A 17,479-nucleotide genomic window follows, 5' to 3' on the forward strand; every position below is an offset into this window, starting at 1 on the left:
GAAAAAAAAAACAAACAGAAAAAGTCCTTACAAGTATTCAGATCATCTGTCTCACTCCAGAGGAGACCATGTAGGTAAGCTCTGATCCCAATTCTGTAAATTTCAAAACCACAATTTAAGAGACAGCGCCCTCTGGGGGGGGGGGGGGGGGGGGGGGAGTTGTGTGACAACTAACCCCATTCTCCCCTACCTTTTTTTGTCAGGAAACCTAAAATACACAAATGCTATAAAAATAAAAACTCTGAGACGAGAATTTATGGACACACTTTCAAACAGCAGCTCCTCTTTAATTATCAGCATCCGCCACTGAAACACCTGTACAGGTAGACCACTGCTCTGTATAGAAGTGTTTTAATCTAGCTGCCATTCTGCTGACAATTTAAAAATGTATTGATGTTTCAAATAGATTTATAAAGAATTTAAACTTTTTGATGTTTCCAGACACGTCTTGCTTTATTTATGAATCAGTTTTACCATTTCATAGCCAAACACCATCACCAATGCTTCACAGAAACAGCAAAATAAAAGCACTTCTGTCTATCTTTTTTTTCCACGCTAACACTGCAAATCTGAATTTAAAAAAAACGTGCGATTTGGTGTTAGACTGTTGTAAACTATGAGTTCCTGCAAGGCACGGTGTGTTTGAATTAGTGAAGAGATGTGAAGAGGTTTAGGAAAGAGGTTTCTCAGTTTGTACTTTTGGTTTTAATCAAATTTTTATTAACTTTATCAAAATTTAGTTTTGTTCAGATCAAAGGTTACCGAGACCTAAAATCACTCCAACAAGTTTTAATATCTTAAAAGATTAGCTTTGGAAAAGTGAAACTGGGTAAGAAGAAATATTGAATTAGAGAAATTAGATTAAATTAAGTCGATCTGGGAAAGAAAGAACATCCAGCGTAGAGTAACATGTTCCGTTTAAAGTAGAAAACGCTGAGAAAGACGGTCTCGCAGAAGGAGTTTGTGACCCCAAAATGAGGTTGCCGACTGTGATTCTGTTTCCCCGCAGTCGACCAATCTCTGGGCTCTTAGTCGGCTCCAGATTTAGAGCTGAAAGTAAGTGGTTGTAATGTTGACCTTTGTGGCATGACAGTTGAAGCTTACGCTCCAGTCTATCACTTTCTGAAAGCAGCACACTGCCCTCAGGTTGTTCTCTAACCAATTATGCCATCCAGGGACCGGGCCTTGGCTCTCAATGCATTTACAGGTTCTGTGTTCAACCCACAGGAGACAGCTCAACCTCATACACCGAGTGTGACAGACATTTTACAGGATTGAGAATTTGGGACAGTGCAGCTGCTTCTGAAAAGGCTGTGTGCCAACCACACACTCCCTCCTGGCCCTGCAGGTGTGCCGAAATGGAGCTCCAGTATGAGAATTACTCAGCGCTCACAGAGGAAACAAAGAAACACAGTTCAAGCATATCGAATTAATTTTTAGAAGCACTCAGAGTGAAAACATTTACACATGAAACCGCAAATTTGTTGTGGCACACTTTCTATATTTAGAGAGATGTTTTATGCTCAGAGAGTAAATAATATAAGACGCTCAGTCTTTGAGTCTACTCCGTTGAAGTGTGTTTCCAAGAAGATGAAGCAGGAATGTGACTTATTTAATTCTGAGAGTGGAAAATGAAGCAGTAGCTCGTCTCGTATCCTCCAACAGACGAATGGTGCCAGAGAACACAGAGGATCTGAGCACACACTGAATGTTGGGATAAGAAACGACAGCAAAAACTGGAAACAAGTGTTAAAATCTCATGAGGCATGCGTTTGGTTGTATCCACAGAGCTTCTTCACAGATGAAGAGATCAGCATCTTGAAGAAGTTCAAGCTGTACGTTGAGGACAACTGGAACAAGTGTGACATGGTTGCTATTTCGCTCTTTGTTATTGGAGTTTCATGCAGGTAACTCACACAGCAGTGACGAATCAAGACAAACATCAACGAAAAAAAGTTTAAACATTTCCAGTGAAATACAAAATTGCTTCAACCATAAAGGCTGTCCCCAATGGTATGATTGAGTTAATAAAATGACTTTGAAGTAATCACAATTTAAATACTCATACACCTTCTCTGAAGCTGTACAGATTGATATGATGGATGAAAAATGTACAAACAAACATGTAAGGAAAACTTCACAGGGAAATCTATGGAAGAGAATAAGGGACACTAAAATGACTATATAAATATGTCATTTTTTTTTAAATTACTGTTTTAAAGAAAGAAAATCAGAATTCTGACTTTTTTCAAAGAAAAAAATAGTAATCAAAAAATATTGACTTTTATTTATTTATTTAACATAATTTTTATTTTATTTTTTTTATTTTTTCTCAGGATTCAGAATTCAGAGTCTCAGAATTTTTACTCTAATCTCAGAATTCTAAAAAAATTTTCCACCAAAAAAAAAAAACAAAAAAGAAAACAATTTTGGCATTTTTTTTTCTTCAGTGTCCCTGAACCTCTTCAGTAGAATTCATTTATCCCAGAGGATCTTTTTTTTTAATTATTTATTTATTTATTTATTTATTTATTTATTTATTTATTTATTTATTTAATTTATTTTTATTTTATTTTATTTTATTTTTTTATTTTTTTTTGGGGGGGGGGGGGGGGGTGTTACAATCGGTGGGAATAAATTTGCACAAAGCCTGGTTGTGCCCCTTTTAATTCTGCAGTTCAAATAAAATTAAAGAGGTTCAAAATTTTTTGTCGCTATTTTTTCAGAATTTAATCTCAGATTTCTGTCTTAAATCTCAGAACAAGAATAATATTAGAAAAACTTTGTTGTTTTTTTTTCCTTCTCTGGAAATCAATGGGATTGATATAGATAAAAAATGTACAAATAACATGTAAGGAAATTTAACTGGGGAATCTAGGGAAGGATTAGAGCCACTAAAAAAACATATTCATATGTCCATTTTTGTTTTATAACTATTTTTCCAAGAATAAAAGTCAGACCTCTGGCTTATTTTTTCTCAGAATTCAGAATTTAATCTCAGAATTCAGAATTTTCCCCACATAAAAAAATCATCAAAAAAACAAGTTGGATGTTTTCTTCGTCAGTGTCTCTAAACCTCTTCCATAGAAATCATAAAATTTCGCCCAGAGCAACATTTTTGGGGGGTTCCCCATCGTAGGAATAAATATGCACAAAGCCTGGTTGTGTCCCTTTTCATTCTGCAGTTTAAATAGAATTAGAGTGGTATATAATATTTTGTCGCTTTTTTTTCAGTATTTAATCTCAAAATTCTGACTTAAATCTTAGAAAAAGAGTAATATTAGAAAAAATTGGACACTTTTTTTCTTTCTCTGAAGATCTATGGGATCAATATAGTATTTGGAAAATGTATGAATAAACATGTAAGGAAAATATAACAGGAAAATCTAAGGTAGAGGAAAACAGCAAATTAAAAAAAACATATTTATAAGTCCATTTTTGTTTAATTACTATTTTCTTAAGAAAAACAGTCAGACTTATTTTATTCTCAGAATTCAGAGTTTAATCTCAAGTATTTATTAAAAAAAATAAATAAATAAAATAAAAATAAATAATAATAATTTTGACTCTAATCACAGAATTCTGATTTTTTTTCCTTCAGAAAAAAAAATTTAAAACAAAAAAAATGAAAATGAATTTTTTTCTTCAGTGTCCCTAAACCTCCTCCGTAGAAATCATAATATTTTGCCCAGAGCAACATTTGTTTTGGATTAACAGTTGGTTGGAATAAATTGGCACAAAGCATGGTTGGGTCCCTTTAAATTCTTCAGTTAAAATAAAATTAAAAAAGGTTCATTTTCAAATTCTATTTAATATTTAACCTTGTCACAAATTGATTTCCAAAATTGCAGAAGTGGATGAAAAAAGCACTTTTTGTGGAGAAGAGCCAGAAACAATATAAATTTGTTCTGTTTTTGCCCTTTATCGTCAACATTTTTGAAGGACATGGAAAAATGAATCTATGAGAAAACTGGACACTCCATCAGATATTATTTCAAAAACTAATATAATAACAAACCAGTATGCTTTATAACAAATCTTGTGACATTGATGGGTAAATTTTACACCCATGAGATGAAGTTTTCAAGTCCCTAACTGACCTTAGTGTCTTTATTGTAAAATTATAGTTTTATTTTTTATTTTTATTTTCATTCAACTTTTTTTTCCCATTAAATTTGAAGTATTTTTATTCCAAGGCCTCAAATTTTCTGTGCAGCCTGATTGTCTGTTGAGTTAAATAAAGTTCAACATTAGTTCATCTTGTGTCTCTCTGTGATCCAGGATGGTGGATGACACCTATGAAGCAGGAAGGACCGTCCTGGCGATAGACTTCATGGTTTTCACTCTGCGTCTGATCCACATCTTCGCCATCAACAAGCAGCTGGGCCCCAAGATCATCATCGTGGAAAGAATGGTGATTGGAAACAAAAAGACTAACACCTTGAGGTTATCACCAAAGTGATTTTCAGGGAAACTCATGAAGTATCTTTGCCTTTTTGTGCAGATGAAGGATGTTTTCTTCTTCCTCTTCTTCCTGAGTGTTTGGCTCATTGCTTACGGAGTCGCCACCCAGGCTCTCCTCCACCCCAATGACCCCAGGATCGACTGGGTGTTTCGCAGAGCTCTGTACCGTCCCTACCTTCACATTTTTGGCCAGATCCCCCTGGAGGAAATAGACGGTACTTCACTTTCTACAACTGTATGGGAAAAATGTTGTTATACCACCTTTGTATCCTTCAATTTCTTGTTCATTTTAATGCCTGGTACAACTTGAGGCGCTTTTGCTTGGACAAATACAATGATAAAGCTCCCAAGAGTTAAATTTAAGGGCTGATACTTCGACATTTTCAAGGGTTTTCTTGTTGTCACAGCCCAAAAATTCAAACAGATCTGTTGCTTCTGCAATTTTGGAAATCAACCCCAGATCATCACCGATCCACCTCCATGTTTTACTGTAGGGGTCAGACAGTCTGGTTTGTAGGCTTCTCCAGGCCTCCTCCTAACCAGGAAGTTGGCTGGAGTGGACATCAACTCCAAAATGGATCCATCTCTCAAGAGAACCTTCACCCAACCACCAACAGTCCAATCCTTGTGATCCCTACCGCGTTTCCATCAAGCAATCAGGTTTGGTTCAGTACGGTTTGGCACAGTTTGGTACAGTTAAGCCTGATCCCGTTTGCGTTTCCACAGCAAAACTGTGCCCCCTCATGGTAGGCGGGGTGTAAGCCGGATGCCGAAAGCCACAGCTGTTAAACGATAGCGTGACGCCATAGCAGTGCAACCACGCTAATAAATCCAACAAAGAAGAAAATGCGACACAGGAAACAAAGAGCAACGATAAAGACATGTTGCATTTCGTCCTCTCTGTGATTGGCATGTAGCTCTTTGATACAAAAAACAATCAAGCTTTGTTTCAGAGAAGTCTGTGAGCCACCAGGAGAAACGCAGCCGCTGTCGGGGTTAAGTGACGATTCTTTTGACCAATCAACGGTCTGCAATGTGTTGCTTCACCTTCCGAGAGCGGATCGGTTCAGTCTGGCACCCATACGAAAGGGTCCCAAAAAGTGGGACGGCTCGTCTTGGTTATTTGGGGATCCGTCATGGGATAAGTCTGTGGAAACGCCACAAAATACGCGCCGTACCAAGACGGACTGAACTGTTTTGCTTGGTGGAAACGCGGCCAAAGAGTACCCCAGCCTTCTTCTGCCTCTCGTTGATGAAGGGCTTCTTCCGTGCCCTGTGTGTCTTCAGACCAGCTTCAAGAAGTTGGTTTCAAGTCGTCCTTGCTGAACAAGTCACAGTTCTCAAAAGTTCCCACTCATTTTTAAGGTCCCTGGAGGTCTGACCACGATTTCTGACACAGGAACGATGAGTGCACAGTCATCTCAAGGGGTAGAAAGACGTTTCCTGCCTCGACCACCGAGCAGTTTGGTGGTAACGGCTGTCTTGGAGATCTTTAGTTTTTGGGCTCAGGCCAGTTTCCAGCAGTGCCAAGATGGTTGCTTTGTGGCTTCACATACTTCTTTTGTTTTGTTGCTAAAGCAGGTCAAATAGGACATCAAATATTCTGTAATCAGCTGCAATTTTTGTCAGGTTGATTGTTGTCTTCTGGTAATATACCTTTAGTGGTACCAGACATTAAAATTAACAAGAAATTGATGAAAACAAAGGTGGTCTAATATATTTTTCCTTGACACATGGAGACAAATCAGCTGAATAAATTTGTATTTTAACCACGTTGACCTCCCTGTTAGCCTGGATGTAACGTGTTGTTTTCTAAACTCATGTTCTTTCATCAAACGGAGCACAGCTGCTCGAATGCCCGTCATGAACTGCACCAACGACTCAGACGAGATCATCCTGGGCCTCCGGCCGCCATGTCCTAACATCTACGCCAACTGGCTGGTTATCCTGTTGCTGGTTATCTACCTTCTCGTCACCAACGTGCTGCTGCTCAACCTGCTCATCGCCATGTTCAGGTGAGAGGCATGAAATTCAGATTTCCACGTTTTCTCGTCTGAGAAAGTGAGTGAAGGAAGTGACTGACTCTACAGCCTTTTCTTTTGTTTTCAGCTACACATTCCAGGTGGTTCAGGGAAACACAGACATCTTCTGGAAGTTTCAGAGATACAACCTCATAGTGGAGTACCACAGCCGTCCGGCCCTGGCCCCGCCGTTCATCATCATCAGCCACCTCTGCCAGGTCCTCCTCAGCCTGATCAAAAGGCCCGAGTCCAAGCAAGAGCATCTCGGTAAGAATTCAATGCATATTTTCATCAAAAAGCAATTAAGCTCTTCTTCCTTACTTCAAGCAGATATTAAAAAAGTTTCTGTAGCGAATGTGGCCGAATTAAAACAGAATGAAATACTGGAAAACACTCTGTGAGCTTATCTCTGTCCTTCACCTGCTCGCTCCATGAAATTGCCTGCTGGTTAATTGGTAATTGGACTGCTTCCTTCTCCCTGCGTGTGCTCTGTGTCTGTGTGTGTGTGTGTGTGTGTGTGTGTGTGTGTGTGTGTGTTTTGTCAGAGAGGGAGCTGCCGGCAGGGCTTGACCAGAGGCTGATCACATGGGAGACGGTCCAGAAAGAGAACTATCTGGCAAAACTGGAGCGGCAGCTTTGGGAGAGCAGTGAGGAGAGACTGAAGAGCACCTCCTCCAAGTAAATGTTGTCCTCTGGAGTCCTGTGATATTTGATTCTGTGTTTTATAGTTTGATTATAACAAGAGGGAACCATCGCTCTGTGAAACAACCGAGCACTGCCTTTCCAGGGTTTTACTGTAACCTGTTGTGTAGACCTCTTCTGCCTCCTTGTGGTGGAAAACGGTAAAGCATCATATTGTTTACACAGGGTGCAGAGCTTGCTGAGGGTTGTTGGTGGGTTCAAGGACCAGGAGAAACGTCTGGTATCTGTGGAGGGTCAGGTAAACACAGAAAGAGACGTAAATGAGTCAAAAAGGAAACTTTAGCTTCCATGAAGCGTGACGGTTTGTTGTGTTTTCCTCTGCAGGTCAGATATTGTGCAGACGTGTTGTCCTGGATGGCAGAGTGTTTCTCTCAAAGCACGCTAAAGTGTGGGAGGGATGCTCCAAAAGCTCCAGGTAAGACAAAAACTGATTTCCTATTGATTCCCATTAATATCTAACACTGCAGTGCACTCATACTCCCTAAATGCTGCCAGGTTTTTGATCCGATGTGGTGTTAATAATGCATGACATGTCAGTGTCTCTCACAGGCTACACAGCGAGCAGCAGCTGCGACGTGCCTCAGAGTCCACAGGAGAAAGAGCCCAAACAAGAAGGAGAAGTCAGATCAGGTCATCCGGGATTTGGAGCGAACAAGAAATTTCCTTACATCGATGAATAGAGGGGGAACAGAAACAAGCTAAATACGACACAATATGGGAGATATCTGGAGTATTTTGGGGGAGTTTAATGGGAAAATTGGTAGAAAAGGGATTCAGTTTGTTTTAAATTTGGATTATTATATGATATTATCATATTACTTTTTGTTTAATGGCCTTTTTCCCCCTCTTAAGACCCAGCGCCCAAATATAGCAACACTACATTTCTGCCTCTCAGACCATAGATCATAGTTCATTTTGTAAATTCAACATGTTTAATGCCATTTGAAATTAAATTTAAGACCAACTTCATAATTAACACAAATGGGGAAAAAAACACATCAACTATCGTAATTGCGTGATCTTACCACGAGAGTCACTTGGTAAATTACCTTAAAAAAAATAAATGTTTGCACTTATTTGGAGATTTGGGAATATTTACAATCATACTAGCCTGTGTTGACATTTTGAAGACTTTAAAAGATTATTTTAAGACATTTTAAAGCCATCTAAGACCTTGTTTTTAAAGACTTTTTAAGGATCTGCAGGAACCCAGTGAGAGACTCCGGGTCCGAAGGTGGCGCTGCAGTCACATCAAAACCGTTCCTCCTCATAGCGTCTATAAATACTGCTCGTAAAGGGGACATATCATGCTGATCCCTGGTTTAATACTTACATACAATATAATAAATTTGAAAACAAGACCTTACACCCCCTGAATTTTCCAAAAAATTAGATATTGTGTTTTTTCTGATATCCTAGAGCGAGATTTAATGCCTCTGAAAATAGGTCATTGCCAGTTGGCCGCGAGATTTTGACGACACAAGGATCCTTTCTTTTAATTGGAGTAATCTGATAAAGCAGCTCCTCCTCTGTGATGTCAGTTAGTCACACAACCGCCACCGAGAGATACACCCACCAAGAGCCGAGTATAAACGTATAAACTATACATGTTACAGTATCTGTTTGACTCACCACACTGAAGCGTCCTGAGATGATCTGTGTCCAGGTGGATTTTCTTCCTCCTGAGTTGCAGAACCGTCCGGGTCTGACTCGGGGTCCAATACAAAAGGACGTATCCTACACTCTGCCATTTTATTAGTGCTATCAATGCCTTACGGTGAAGTTTTGGCAAACAGCAAACTCGCTCGGTCTGCTCCATCCAATATGGCGATTTTGTAAATACTGCCATGCTGCAAAAACCGCCCCCTGGCTCTACCCCCTCCGCCCCTCTGATAGAACCGACCAATCAGAGCACAAAGGGCTGTGACGTTGCGAGGTTACTGGAGGTCATTCTCGAAACTGAGCGTTTCAACGAGATCTTCAGAATGGCCTAAAATGAGGATATTGAGAACGCTATTGTGGGGAAATGAAGGAACTAAATGACTTGTACTGAGGGCAGAAATGCTTTACAGGCATCCTAGTCTGGCGTAGTGAAAAGGAGAAACAAGCACGATATGTCCCCTTTAACCTCTCGCATTTTCTACAAAAAAAATAAATAAATAACTTTAGGCAAGTAGACATATGGCTCTAAATCTTTGTAATTTCCCCAAAAAGGTTATTTATGTTTCTTCCTTGATATATATCACGTTAGAAACCACAAACACAGCCAGGGATTTTACAGTGATGCAATGTTAGCAACAGAGACAGAACTGACACAGAACACAGTTTATTTACACCTCATGTGCTTCTTAGAACAAGTGTTGAGTTCACATTAAGTAGGAACTTTGTGTGAAGGTGTGATTAATTCTGTGGAGAGCAAACGAAGCCGCTTAGTGACAAATCTACACAGCTGTAACGTTCCAGGCACAACTTGATGTTGAAGAAGGTGGTTAACAAAACTTTACAACTTCTGACCTTTTTCAGATGTGGCCTCAGGGAGATTTTTTAACATTTGCTTTGTTTCCAAATAAAGAAATTCTCTGACAAGTTGTTTTTTTGTATTTCCTGGATTTTCTGAAATAGCTTTCAATGTTCGTATCATCAAATATCGAGCGCGTTATGCGGAAATCGGGATGAACAAGCAGCTCTTGCTTGGATTGAACGACATGACTTGACTTTTCTCTTTGCCCTGGTGGCTGTGATTGTCCTCTTTATCGATCTCCAGCAATACTCGAAGTGATATGCCGTCTACAAGCAGCATGTGGGTATCTGAAACATCACGTTAAGCTGATTAAATATCGAAACTCAAACAATTTGAACTTTAAAGGCTAGTTAGTACCATTTAGCTGATTATATTTGTCTCAAAATTAATATTTTTCTCTATAGATAATCTGCACAAAGAAATCTTTTCGACATTTAAAAGTTGCAAATAAATAGATGAAAGCTTGTAAATGGATCTGATGAGTGATTTCTCCTCCTGATGGGAATGACCGCAGTGAGATCTCATGTTCTGATGTCCTGATGCAAAGTCAGTGTCGAGGAGTTTGACTTGAGCGCTCACACCGAGGCCTCAGGTCCTCGAGGTTGAACTGCCGCCCCCTCGCGGTGCATGTTGTCGAACCGCGGCGTCACCTCACAGCGGATGAGTACAGTGTCGTCTTTAACGAAGGCTCTCTGATGATCTCTCAGCTGATGGAGGTGCATGAAGGTGACGTATCCAAACCCTTTGGGGTTGCGATGACTTGTCGGCTTCTGAAAGGCTTGCAGGTCTGGTTTTGTTTCCATCACCTCTGTGTGGTGCTGACCCTCGGGGCTCTGGTCTAAAATGGCGAGACGGATGGTGCCCTGAAACGGCCAGGACAGCTGCCCGTCGTAAACTCCTTGCATGGTGTGGACAAACAGTGAAATGTAGTTGGAGCAGCGCGGCGTGTTGGGGGTCTGCAGGTGTAAGCGCAGGCACAGCTTGTAGCCAGGTCGGCCCGTGTAGAAGCCAGGGCTGTGCTCAACCACCGCCTGGCCGGCCTCTTGGCAGCGAAGGTGGGCGGAGAAACCTTTCAGGCGCCAGATGAAGATGCCGTGACACTGTTGGGCCTCCAGATCCTTTACTGTATCTTCCAGCTGTGCCACCCGTCGTCTGAGCTCTGCTAGCTGACCAGCCTGGGAGAAAGATGGGTCCGTTTACTTACATAACTTCATCAACAGGAACACATCATTGAAAAAAGTCTCTCAGACAAAACCCACCTGTGTTTCTTTCAAGATGATAAGCTCGCGCAGCTGGTGGTCCTGCTTCACCAACCGTCCGTCCATGTCCCTGATCCTTTGCATCTCCTCGCTGGGCTGACCTGGGGAGCTATTGCTGCTGCAGCTTGGCCCTACTCTCGGACCGCTGCAGGCCACTACTGATGATGCAGCCGCTCCTTGATCGTCAGGGGAAACAGAGGGTCCCAATGACCACAGAGATTTAGTCGAGGCACCGTTTAGGGTCAGGCCACGAAGGAAGTCTGCCATGCAATGCATGTGCATCTGTGTGAACTCCTGCATGTGTTGAGCCAGGTTGTGGCGCTGCATCTGTAAAGATTAAAGACATCTCTGAGTGACATCAGGTCTGCAAGAGTGAAACAAGAAATCTGGGGTTATGACTACCCACCCTTTCTTTACATCCAAAGATGCTGAAGGTGCAGGCAATGGGTGCTTTTGGGCAATCTGTGTCACAATGAGAGTCCATCTGAAACAAAAATACACATAGGGTCAACTTCATTCACAGTTACTGATTTGAATTATTTAAAAACAGTGTTTCAACAAGATATTGATGCTTCTGCCTGGTACGTCCAAAACTTCATGACCCCTTACTTGCTTCAAATAACAAAAGGAAAGAAAAGAAAGAAAAAATGGTTAAGGAAGCTCTTTAGTTTTTAGGTTAAAATATAAAAAAGAGCTGATCAATATGTGGACTTTTGTATGAAAACGCACAATGCTGCAGATTTGTGGTCTGAACATCCATGATGAGAATCTCCCGTTCCACCACATCCCAAAGGTGCTCTATTGGATTGAGATCTGGGGACTGTGGAGGACATTTGAGTACAGGGAACTCATTGTCATGTTGAAGAAAGCAGTCTGAGATGATTCCAGCTTTATGACATGGAGCGTTATCCTGCTGGAAGTAGCCATCAGAAGATGGGTACACTGTGCTCATAAAGGGATGGACATGGTCAGCAACAATACTCAGGTAGGCTGTGGACTTTAAACCATGCTCAGTTGGTACTAAGGGGCCCAAAGTGAGCCAAGAAAATATCCCCCACACCATTACACCAGCAGCAGCAGCCTGAACCGTTGATACAAGGCAGGATGGATCCATGCTTTCATGTTGTTGAGGCCAAATTCTGACCCTACCATCTGAATGTGGAGCAGAAATCCAGACTCATCAGACCAGGCAACGTTTTTCCAATCTTCTATTGTCCAGTTTTGGTGTTGCTGTGTGAATTGTAGCCTCAGTTTCCTGTTCTTAGCTGACAGGAGGGTCACCCGGTGTGGTCTTCTGCTGCTGTAGCCCATCTGCCTCAAGGTTGGACGTGTTGTGTGTTCAGAGATGCTCTTCTGCAGACCTCGGTTGTAACCAGTGGTTATTTGAGTTCCTGTTGCCTTTCTATCAGCTCCAACCAGTCTGTCCATTCTCCTCTGACCTCTGGCATCAACAAGGCATTTAGTCCCACAGAACTGCTGCTCACTGGATATTTTCTCTTTTTGGGACCATTCTCTGTAAACCCTAGAGATGGTTGTGGGTTAAAATCCCAGTAGATCAGCAGTTTCTGAAACACTCAGACCAACAACCATGCCATGTTCAGAGTCCCTTAAATCACCTTTCTTCCCCATTCTGATGCTCAGTTTGAACTGCAGCTGTTCATCTTGACCATGTGATTGGCTGATTAGAAATTTGTATTAACGAGCAGTTGGACAGGTGTGCCTCATAAAGTGTCCAGTGAGTATATATCTATAAATAGAAAGGGGATTGACCGCACATTACAAATTTAAACAGGTAAACACGTACAGCCTATGTTGCATGAAGCGGCTTTTCCAACTGTGTTAAGAGGAAGCAGAAGAGGAAGACGTGTTTAATTAATTCTTGAGGGGGACATCCCTTTTTCTGTATATATATATATATATATATATATATATATATATATATATATATATATATATATATATATATATATATATATACACACACAGGCCAGAAATAAACATTCATGCACACAACAAGGAGCCTATGGACATGAACTAATGAAGAGATGTCAGGGTAAGAGGGGGATGCACATAGATAAATGCCGTGAGCAGCAGGGATGAGTTCACTTCCACGTTGATGGTGACCAGGAAGTGAATCAGCACATCTTCAGCTACCAGACGAATTTCTGTTCCTTAGGTCCTCGAAACGGAAACCAAGCTAACTCACGACATTCCTTTTCCCATATTTAAGAGGTAACCAGTTAAAAAAAGAGGTATCTATGGTTTTTCATTACTTCACTCACCTGGTCTCTGATCAAGTCCATCTCACAGTACTCGCACTTCACACTGGCAAAGGGACACTGCAGTTCATGAAGCTGAAGGAGCAAACAAAACAAGTTAACAGCCGCAGAGATTTCCCATCAACAATTTCTAATGTGGAAAAAGCAATTACACAAATGAGCCATCATTACCTCTCTATCCTCATAATGAAAGCTTGCAACACAGTCTGGACAGGACACGGATCTTCTTTGGCACTCAGTAGTCATGTGCTCCTCTAGGTGGCTCTTTCTCACCAGCTGTTTGCACTGTGGACACGACTCAGTGGCAAACTCACACTTTGCCAAATGATTCTGGAGGGAGATGGTACAAAGAGGGAATGTGGTTTGTTTTATTCTGTGGTAGGAAAAGATGGTTTCATCTCCAAATCATACACAATAACAGCAACTAAATCAATACCTGATGTACAAATTTAATATCTTCAAAACATGAACAAGAGTCACAAGACAGGCATGATTATCAAAAGTCTCAATTTCTATTTATGTCAACACTTCTTCCTCATTTTTTTTAAGTTGGTTGTTCTTAGGATGCTCATAGTCCTGCAAAATATCCAATAAATAACTCCAATAATTTAAAACCAATGCAACTCCAGATAATTCTGATTTCAGAAATTTAAACCTGATGTTTTTATTTCCCTGTATTAGCGCTAAAATTCGTACCTCTAAATGTCTGAGTTCCATTTTCTCCACACAGCCAGAATTTGGACAGCGAACAGTTAGCGAAAGAATCTCCCGTTTGGCGAAGTTATCAGGAAACAGCTGGTCTTCTGAGAGCATTTCGTTGTCAACAGGGCACCTCTGTCCTGTGTCCCTGTGGAGCATGAAGAAGAGGAATTTTTAACAGTGATCAAGTCAGAGCTTAATTTCTAAAACATTAAAATGTTTCTAGCAAAGACACAGATGGTGATCTTTATTTATTTTATTTCTAAGTGTCCAATATAGGCCTGTCAATATAATCAATAAATCGATTAACCGAACGATAAATAAAAACGTCCTCGGTAAGTTTGCCAGCCTCGATAAACTGACACGTGCTGCATGTTTGTTTTCCTCCTCTCTTTCGACCAAAGAGGCTGAATGAGAAGATGGCTCACTACGTCTATCTTTCCTAACATCAGGGTGCATAGGTTCTATGGCGGATTTAGCGGATTCAAAGCGGAGTGAGCATCTGTCAAAAATGTGATCTTTGGGGTGAAGACGGGGCTGCTCGCGCGTACACACGGAGACAGCTGAAGCGAGCGTCCTGAGGGGTGAGGAGGAAACACACGCTAATATGAGTGATGGCACCAAAGATACGGTTCTTAAGCCGCCTGCCACAGTCCCAGTGTGGGAACATTTTGTTTTTTATCAGAATGAACAAAGTGTGAGCTCATGAACACCAACGAGCTTATATGTCGCATTCGTTTGAAAATAGTGGCGACTAGGAAGAAGAAGGGGAGGTGCAGGGGAGCCTTGTTCTTTGACAACCCGCTCTTACTGAGGCTTTTGGTCTGCAAAGTAAATAGAAATAAAAGCGCCAAATGGTGGCGCTCAAAGACAGATACATTGCCAAAGAAATGCAGCCCTTCAATACAGTTGAAAGCCAGAAATGTTAAAAATGTTTGACAGACAGTACGGATTGACGGGGGAAAAGTACATGTTACAAACAATTCAGGAACTGTATAAACTCCCTTTTATCTAAGGTCTATGTTTTATTGCCTTTGATTAGTATTAAATATTTTCATTGACATGTATTTTTTTCTAAAAGAGAGTCCATTTCATTTGTGTTGTATTTTTTTTTCTCTTTCTTGTGTTAAATTTATTATATTTTTGTTTAATTTATTTTATTTAAAAGATCCTGACCTTTTAATTACAGTTAAATACTCTTAAGAAATTTAAGTTTCTTGCTTTTGATATGGTGTACTTACTTTATTATCACATTTATCATAATTACATCAATGAAAAAATGGAAAAAAATCAAAATAATATCGACAATAATATTGTTTATAGGCAATAATATTTTGGAAAATTATTGTCTAGCAAAATTTGTTATCGTGGCAGGCCTAGTCTAATACAATGTTATATCTGTTGGAATCCACCGTAGCTCACCGAATAGATTTCTCAATGCAGCTCTTGCAGAAACGATGGCCACACGGTGTTTGAATGGCATTCCTCAAACCCATGAGGCAGATAGGGCACTCATATTTACTCTCTAGTGGCGGGTCGAATTCCACATCGTAGCCCTGGAGTGGAGCAGGAGTTTGCAGACTGCTGGAGTTGCTGCTGATGAATGTGCCGGGGCTTTCTGAAGGGCTAAGGAGGGACTCCCGTTCCTTCTCCATCATCGCCAGGGCACAGCTGGACAGCTCCCCACCAACAGCTCCTTCATAGCTGTCCTCCTCCAAGCTCCTCTTACAGCTGTCGTAGCACGCCATCTGTAAAGAGCAGGACAACATGAGATATCGCTGGTTATGGTTCAATAAAATCTAATGACTAAATTGTTTCCTCTTTGGAAGTGGGAGTTTACCACCAAAGGAAGTTCCAGTCAAGGAAGATGAGAATTTCCAACATTTTGAAATGGTATGAGGTAATGATATCACACTGGAAAACACATCTGCATTCTACAATTTCAGCTGGTTTTGACAGCGCCTAAGCTCAAAGTAAAGGATAAACAAAGTCTTGCAAAATACATCAAAATCCTCAACTGGAATATATTTTCATAGGAAATGACAGGAACCTAAAGGACTCATGTCATGCAGCAAGCTCTCTGAACTCTTAAGCTTCCTCTCTATGACTAGCAATGATTTTAACTTCCTGTTATCTTCTGAAAAACCTGAAGGGAAGCAACTACAACTGAAATGTGGTGTAGAGGCACCTAACCTTGACTCATTAACCCATTAACCCTTAAAACACCCGTAAAAGGCAATGAACACAGCTAGAGTAATCAAACTGCTGTCCGACCAACAACCCCAGATAAAAACTAGTCTAGGTTGCTCTTGAATAAAATAAAGAAAAATGAAGAAATATTTTCTTTTACCTTTGGATTGTCTCACATAATTAGTTTCCAATCAATAAAGTTCTATTTATTTTACTTATTTGTATATTTTTGTAAGTAATGCAAGTCTTAAGAATTAAGGTACTTTTGATGTTTGTATCATTTTTGTATTATCAGTAGGGTAAATGAAACACACTTGTGTGGGTTTCTAACTTCTTTTTTTTTCTTTTCTGTTTTGTTAATGCTGCTGTGAGATCTATGTAGTTGTTTTTGTTATGGTAAATCCTCCGTAGAAAAAAAAAAAAAACTAAATGTTCCCACAAGGAGGTTTTAATCCATGGTAAAAACAGATTAAAATTAACACTAATGTCCCCAGAAATGAGACCCCACCAATGTGATCAATTTCTACATTATCATTTTCGATTTCTAACAAAGAAACAGCCACTTTTATATATATATATATATATATATATATATATATATATATATATATATATATATATATATATATATATATATATATAATTAAATAAGATTTAAAAAAACATTAAAATAAATTAAATTAACTAAATAAATGGCAAACAATAAAATTTATAGAATAGGCTCAGTAAAATCATTATGTACATATCCTGACTTACAAGGGAACTACAAAACTAGCAACAGTAACAAACAATAGAAAATAAAAATGCAGCCATAATTTAGCTTTAATTGCTTTTCTTTTGCAAAGATAACTAAATTTATAATTCGAGCTTTTATCAAAAAAGCGGAGTTAAAACTGTTACTGAATTAAGGTATCAAAGCATTAACGTCCAAGTCATTCGTTCGAAGAATTAGCATGACTCAACAATATCCTAACATCACTGCTTTGCTGAACTAATACTCGAAAATATGTTAATTTTTATAGTACTTAGTTGTAACGCCCCTGATAAAGTAAATAAAGCTGCTAATTGTTGTCACTTGATGAAGAAGTCATGCCCCTTTATGCGGAACTGCAACTTTGCAACCTGACTGTGCTTAAAAAAGGATAAAACGAAACATACAGACCAGAACAACAGGTAGAGAATGCGCGGCTTAGTCCTCAACGAATGTGTTAAATCCGCAGAATAACTGAGAAAGCGGATAATGTGTGTTTTATACTTACCTTCGCTTTGTAAACGTCTGAAACTTTTCGTTTCCAAAGAATTTCCTGTTTTACTTTTCAAACGTCACCGAACGTGACCTGCTGA

At 39.9% G+C, this 17,479-nt stretch overlaps 2 protein-coding genes across 3 annotated transcripts in view; one reads left to right on the top strand and one right to left on the bottom strand.

Annotated features, from left to right (window-relative positions):
• Positions 1-9,324, top strand: part of trpm5 (transient receptor potential cation channel, subfamily M, member 5) — a 48,032-nt gene extending 38,708 nt beyond the window's left edge. Inside the window, exons 18-26 of one of the 2 annotated variants that reach the window (XM_074665685.1) lie at positions 1,789-1,907; positions 4,282-4,414; positions 4,505-4,679; positions 6,311-6,479; positions 6,574-6,752; positions 7,031-7,163; positions 7,353-7,425; positions 7,512-7,602; positions 7,725-9,324. In XM_074665685.1, the coding sequence (XP_074521786.1) occupies positions 1,789-1,907; positions 4,282-4,414; positions 4,505-4,679; positions 6,311-6,479; positions 6,574-6,752; positions 7,031-7,163; positions 7,353-7,425; positions 7,512-7,602; positions 7,725-7,867 (1,215 nt within the window). In that variant the 3' untranslated portion in view covers positions 7,868-9,324. The remainder of the gene's footprint in view (positions 1-1,788; positions 1,908-4,281; positions 4,415-4,504; positions 4,680-6,310; positions 6,480-6,573; positions 6,753-7,030; positions 7,164-7,352; positions 7,426-7,511; positions 7,603-7,724) is intronic. The other variant, XM_074665686.1, reaches the window with a different exon arrangement.
• A 192-nt stretch (positions 9,325-9,516) lies between these two features.
• On the bottom strand, positions 9,517-17,476 carry traf6 (TNF receptor-associated factor 6). The gene is made up of 8 exons (XM_074665688.1): positions 17,395-17,476; positions 15,368-15,693; positions 13,943-14,093; positions 13,418-13,576; positions 13,250-13,321; positions 11,374-11,451; positions 10,968-11,294; positions 9,517-10,883 (listed from the first exon to the last, which is right to left on the bottom strand). Exons 2-8 carry the CDS (start codon positions 15,691-15,693, stop codon positions 10,284-10,286), a joined length of 1,713 nt encoding a protein of 570 aa, XP_074521789.1. The 5' UTR covers positions 17,395-17,476; the 3' UTR covers positions 9,517-10,283.
• Between the last annotated feature and the right edge of the window lie 3 nt (positions 17,477-17,479).

This window comes from Halichoeres trimaculatus, unplaced genomic scaffold (assembly GCF_033239565.1).
Source record: "Halichoeres trimaculatus isolate MK-OKI-2021-1 unplaced genomic scaffold, fHalTri1.1 fHalTri1_scaffold_3, whole genome shotgun sequence".
NCBI classification, from domain to species: Eukaryota; Metazoa; Chordata; class Actinopteri; order Labriformes; family Labridae; genus Halichoeres; species Halichoeres trimaculatus.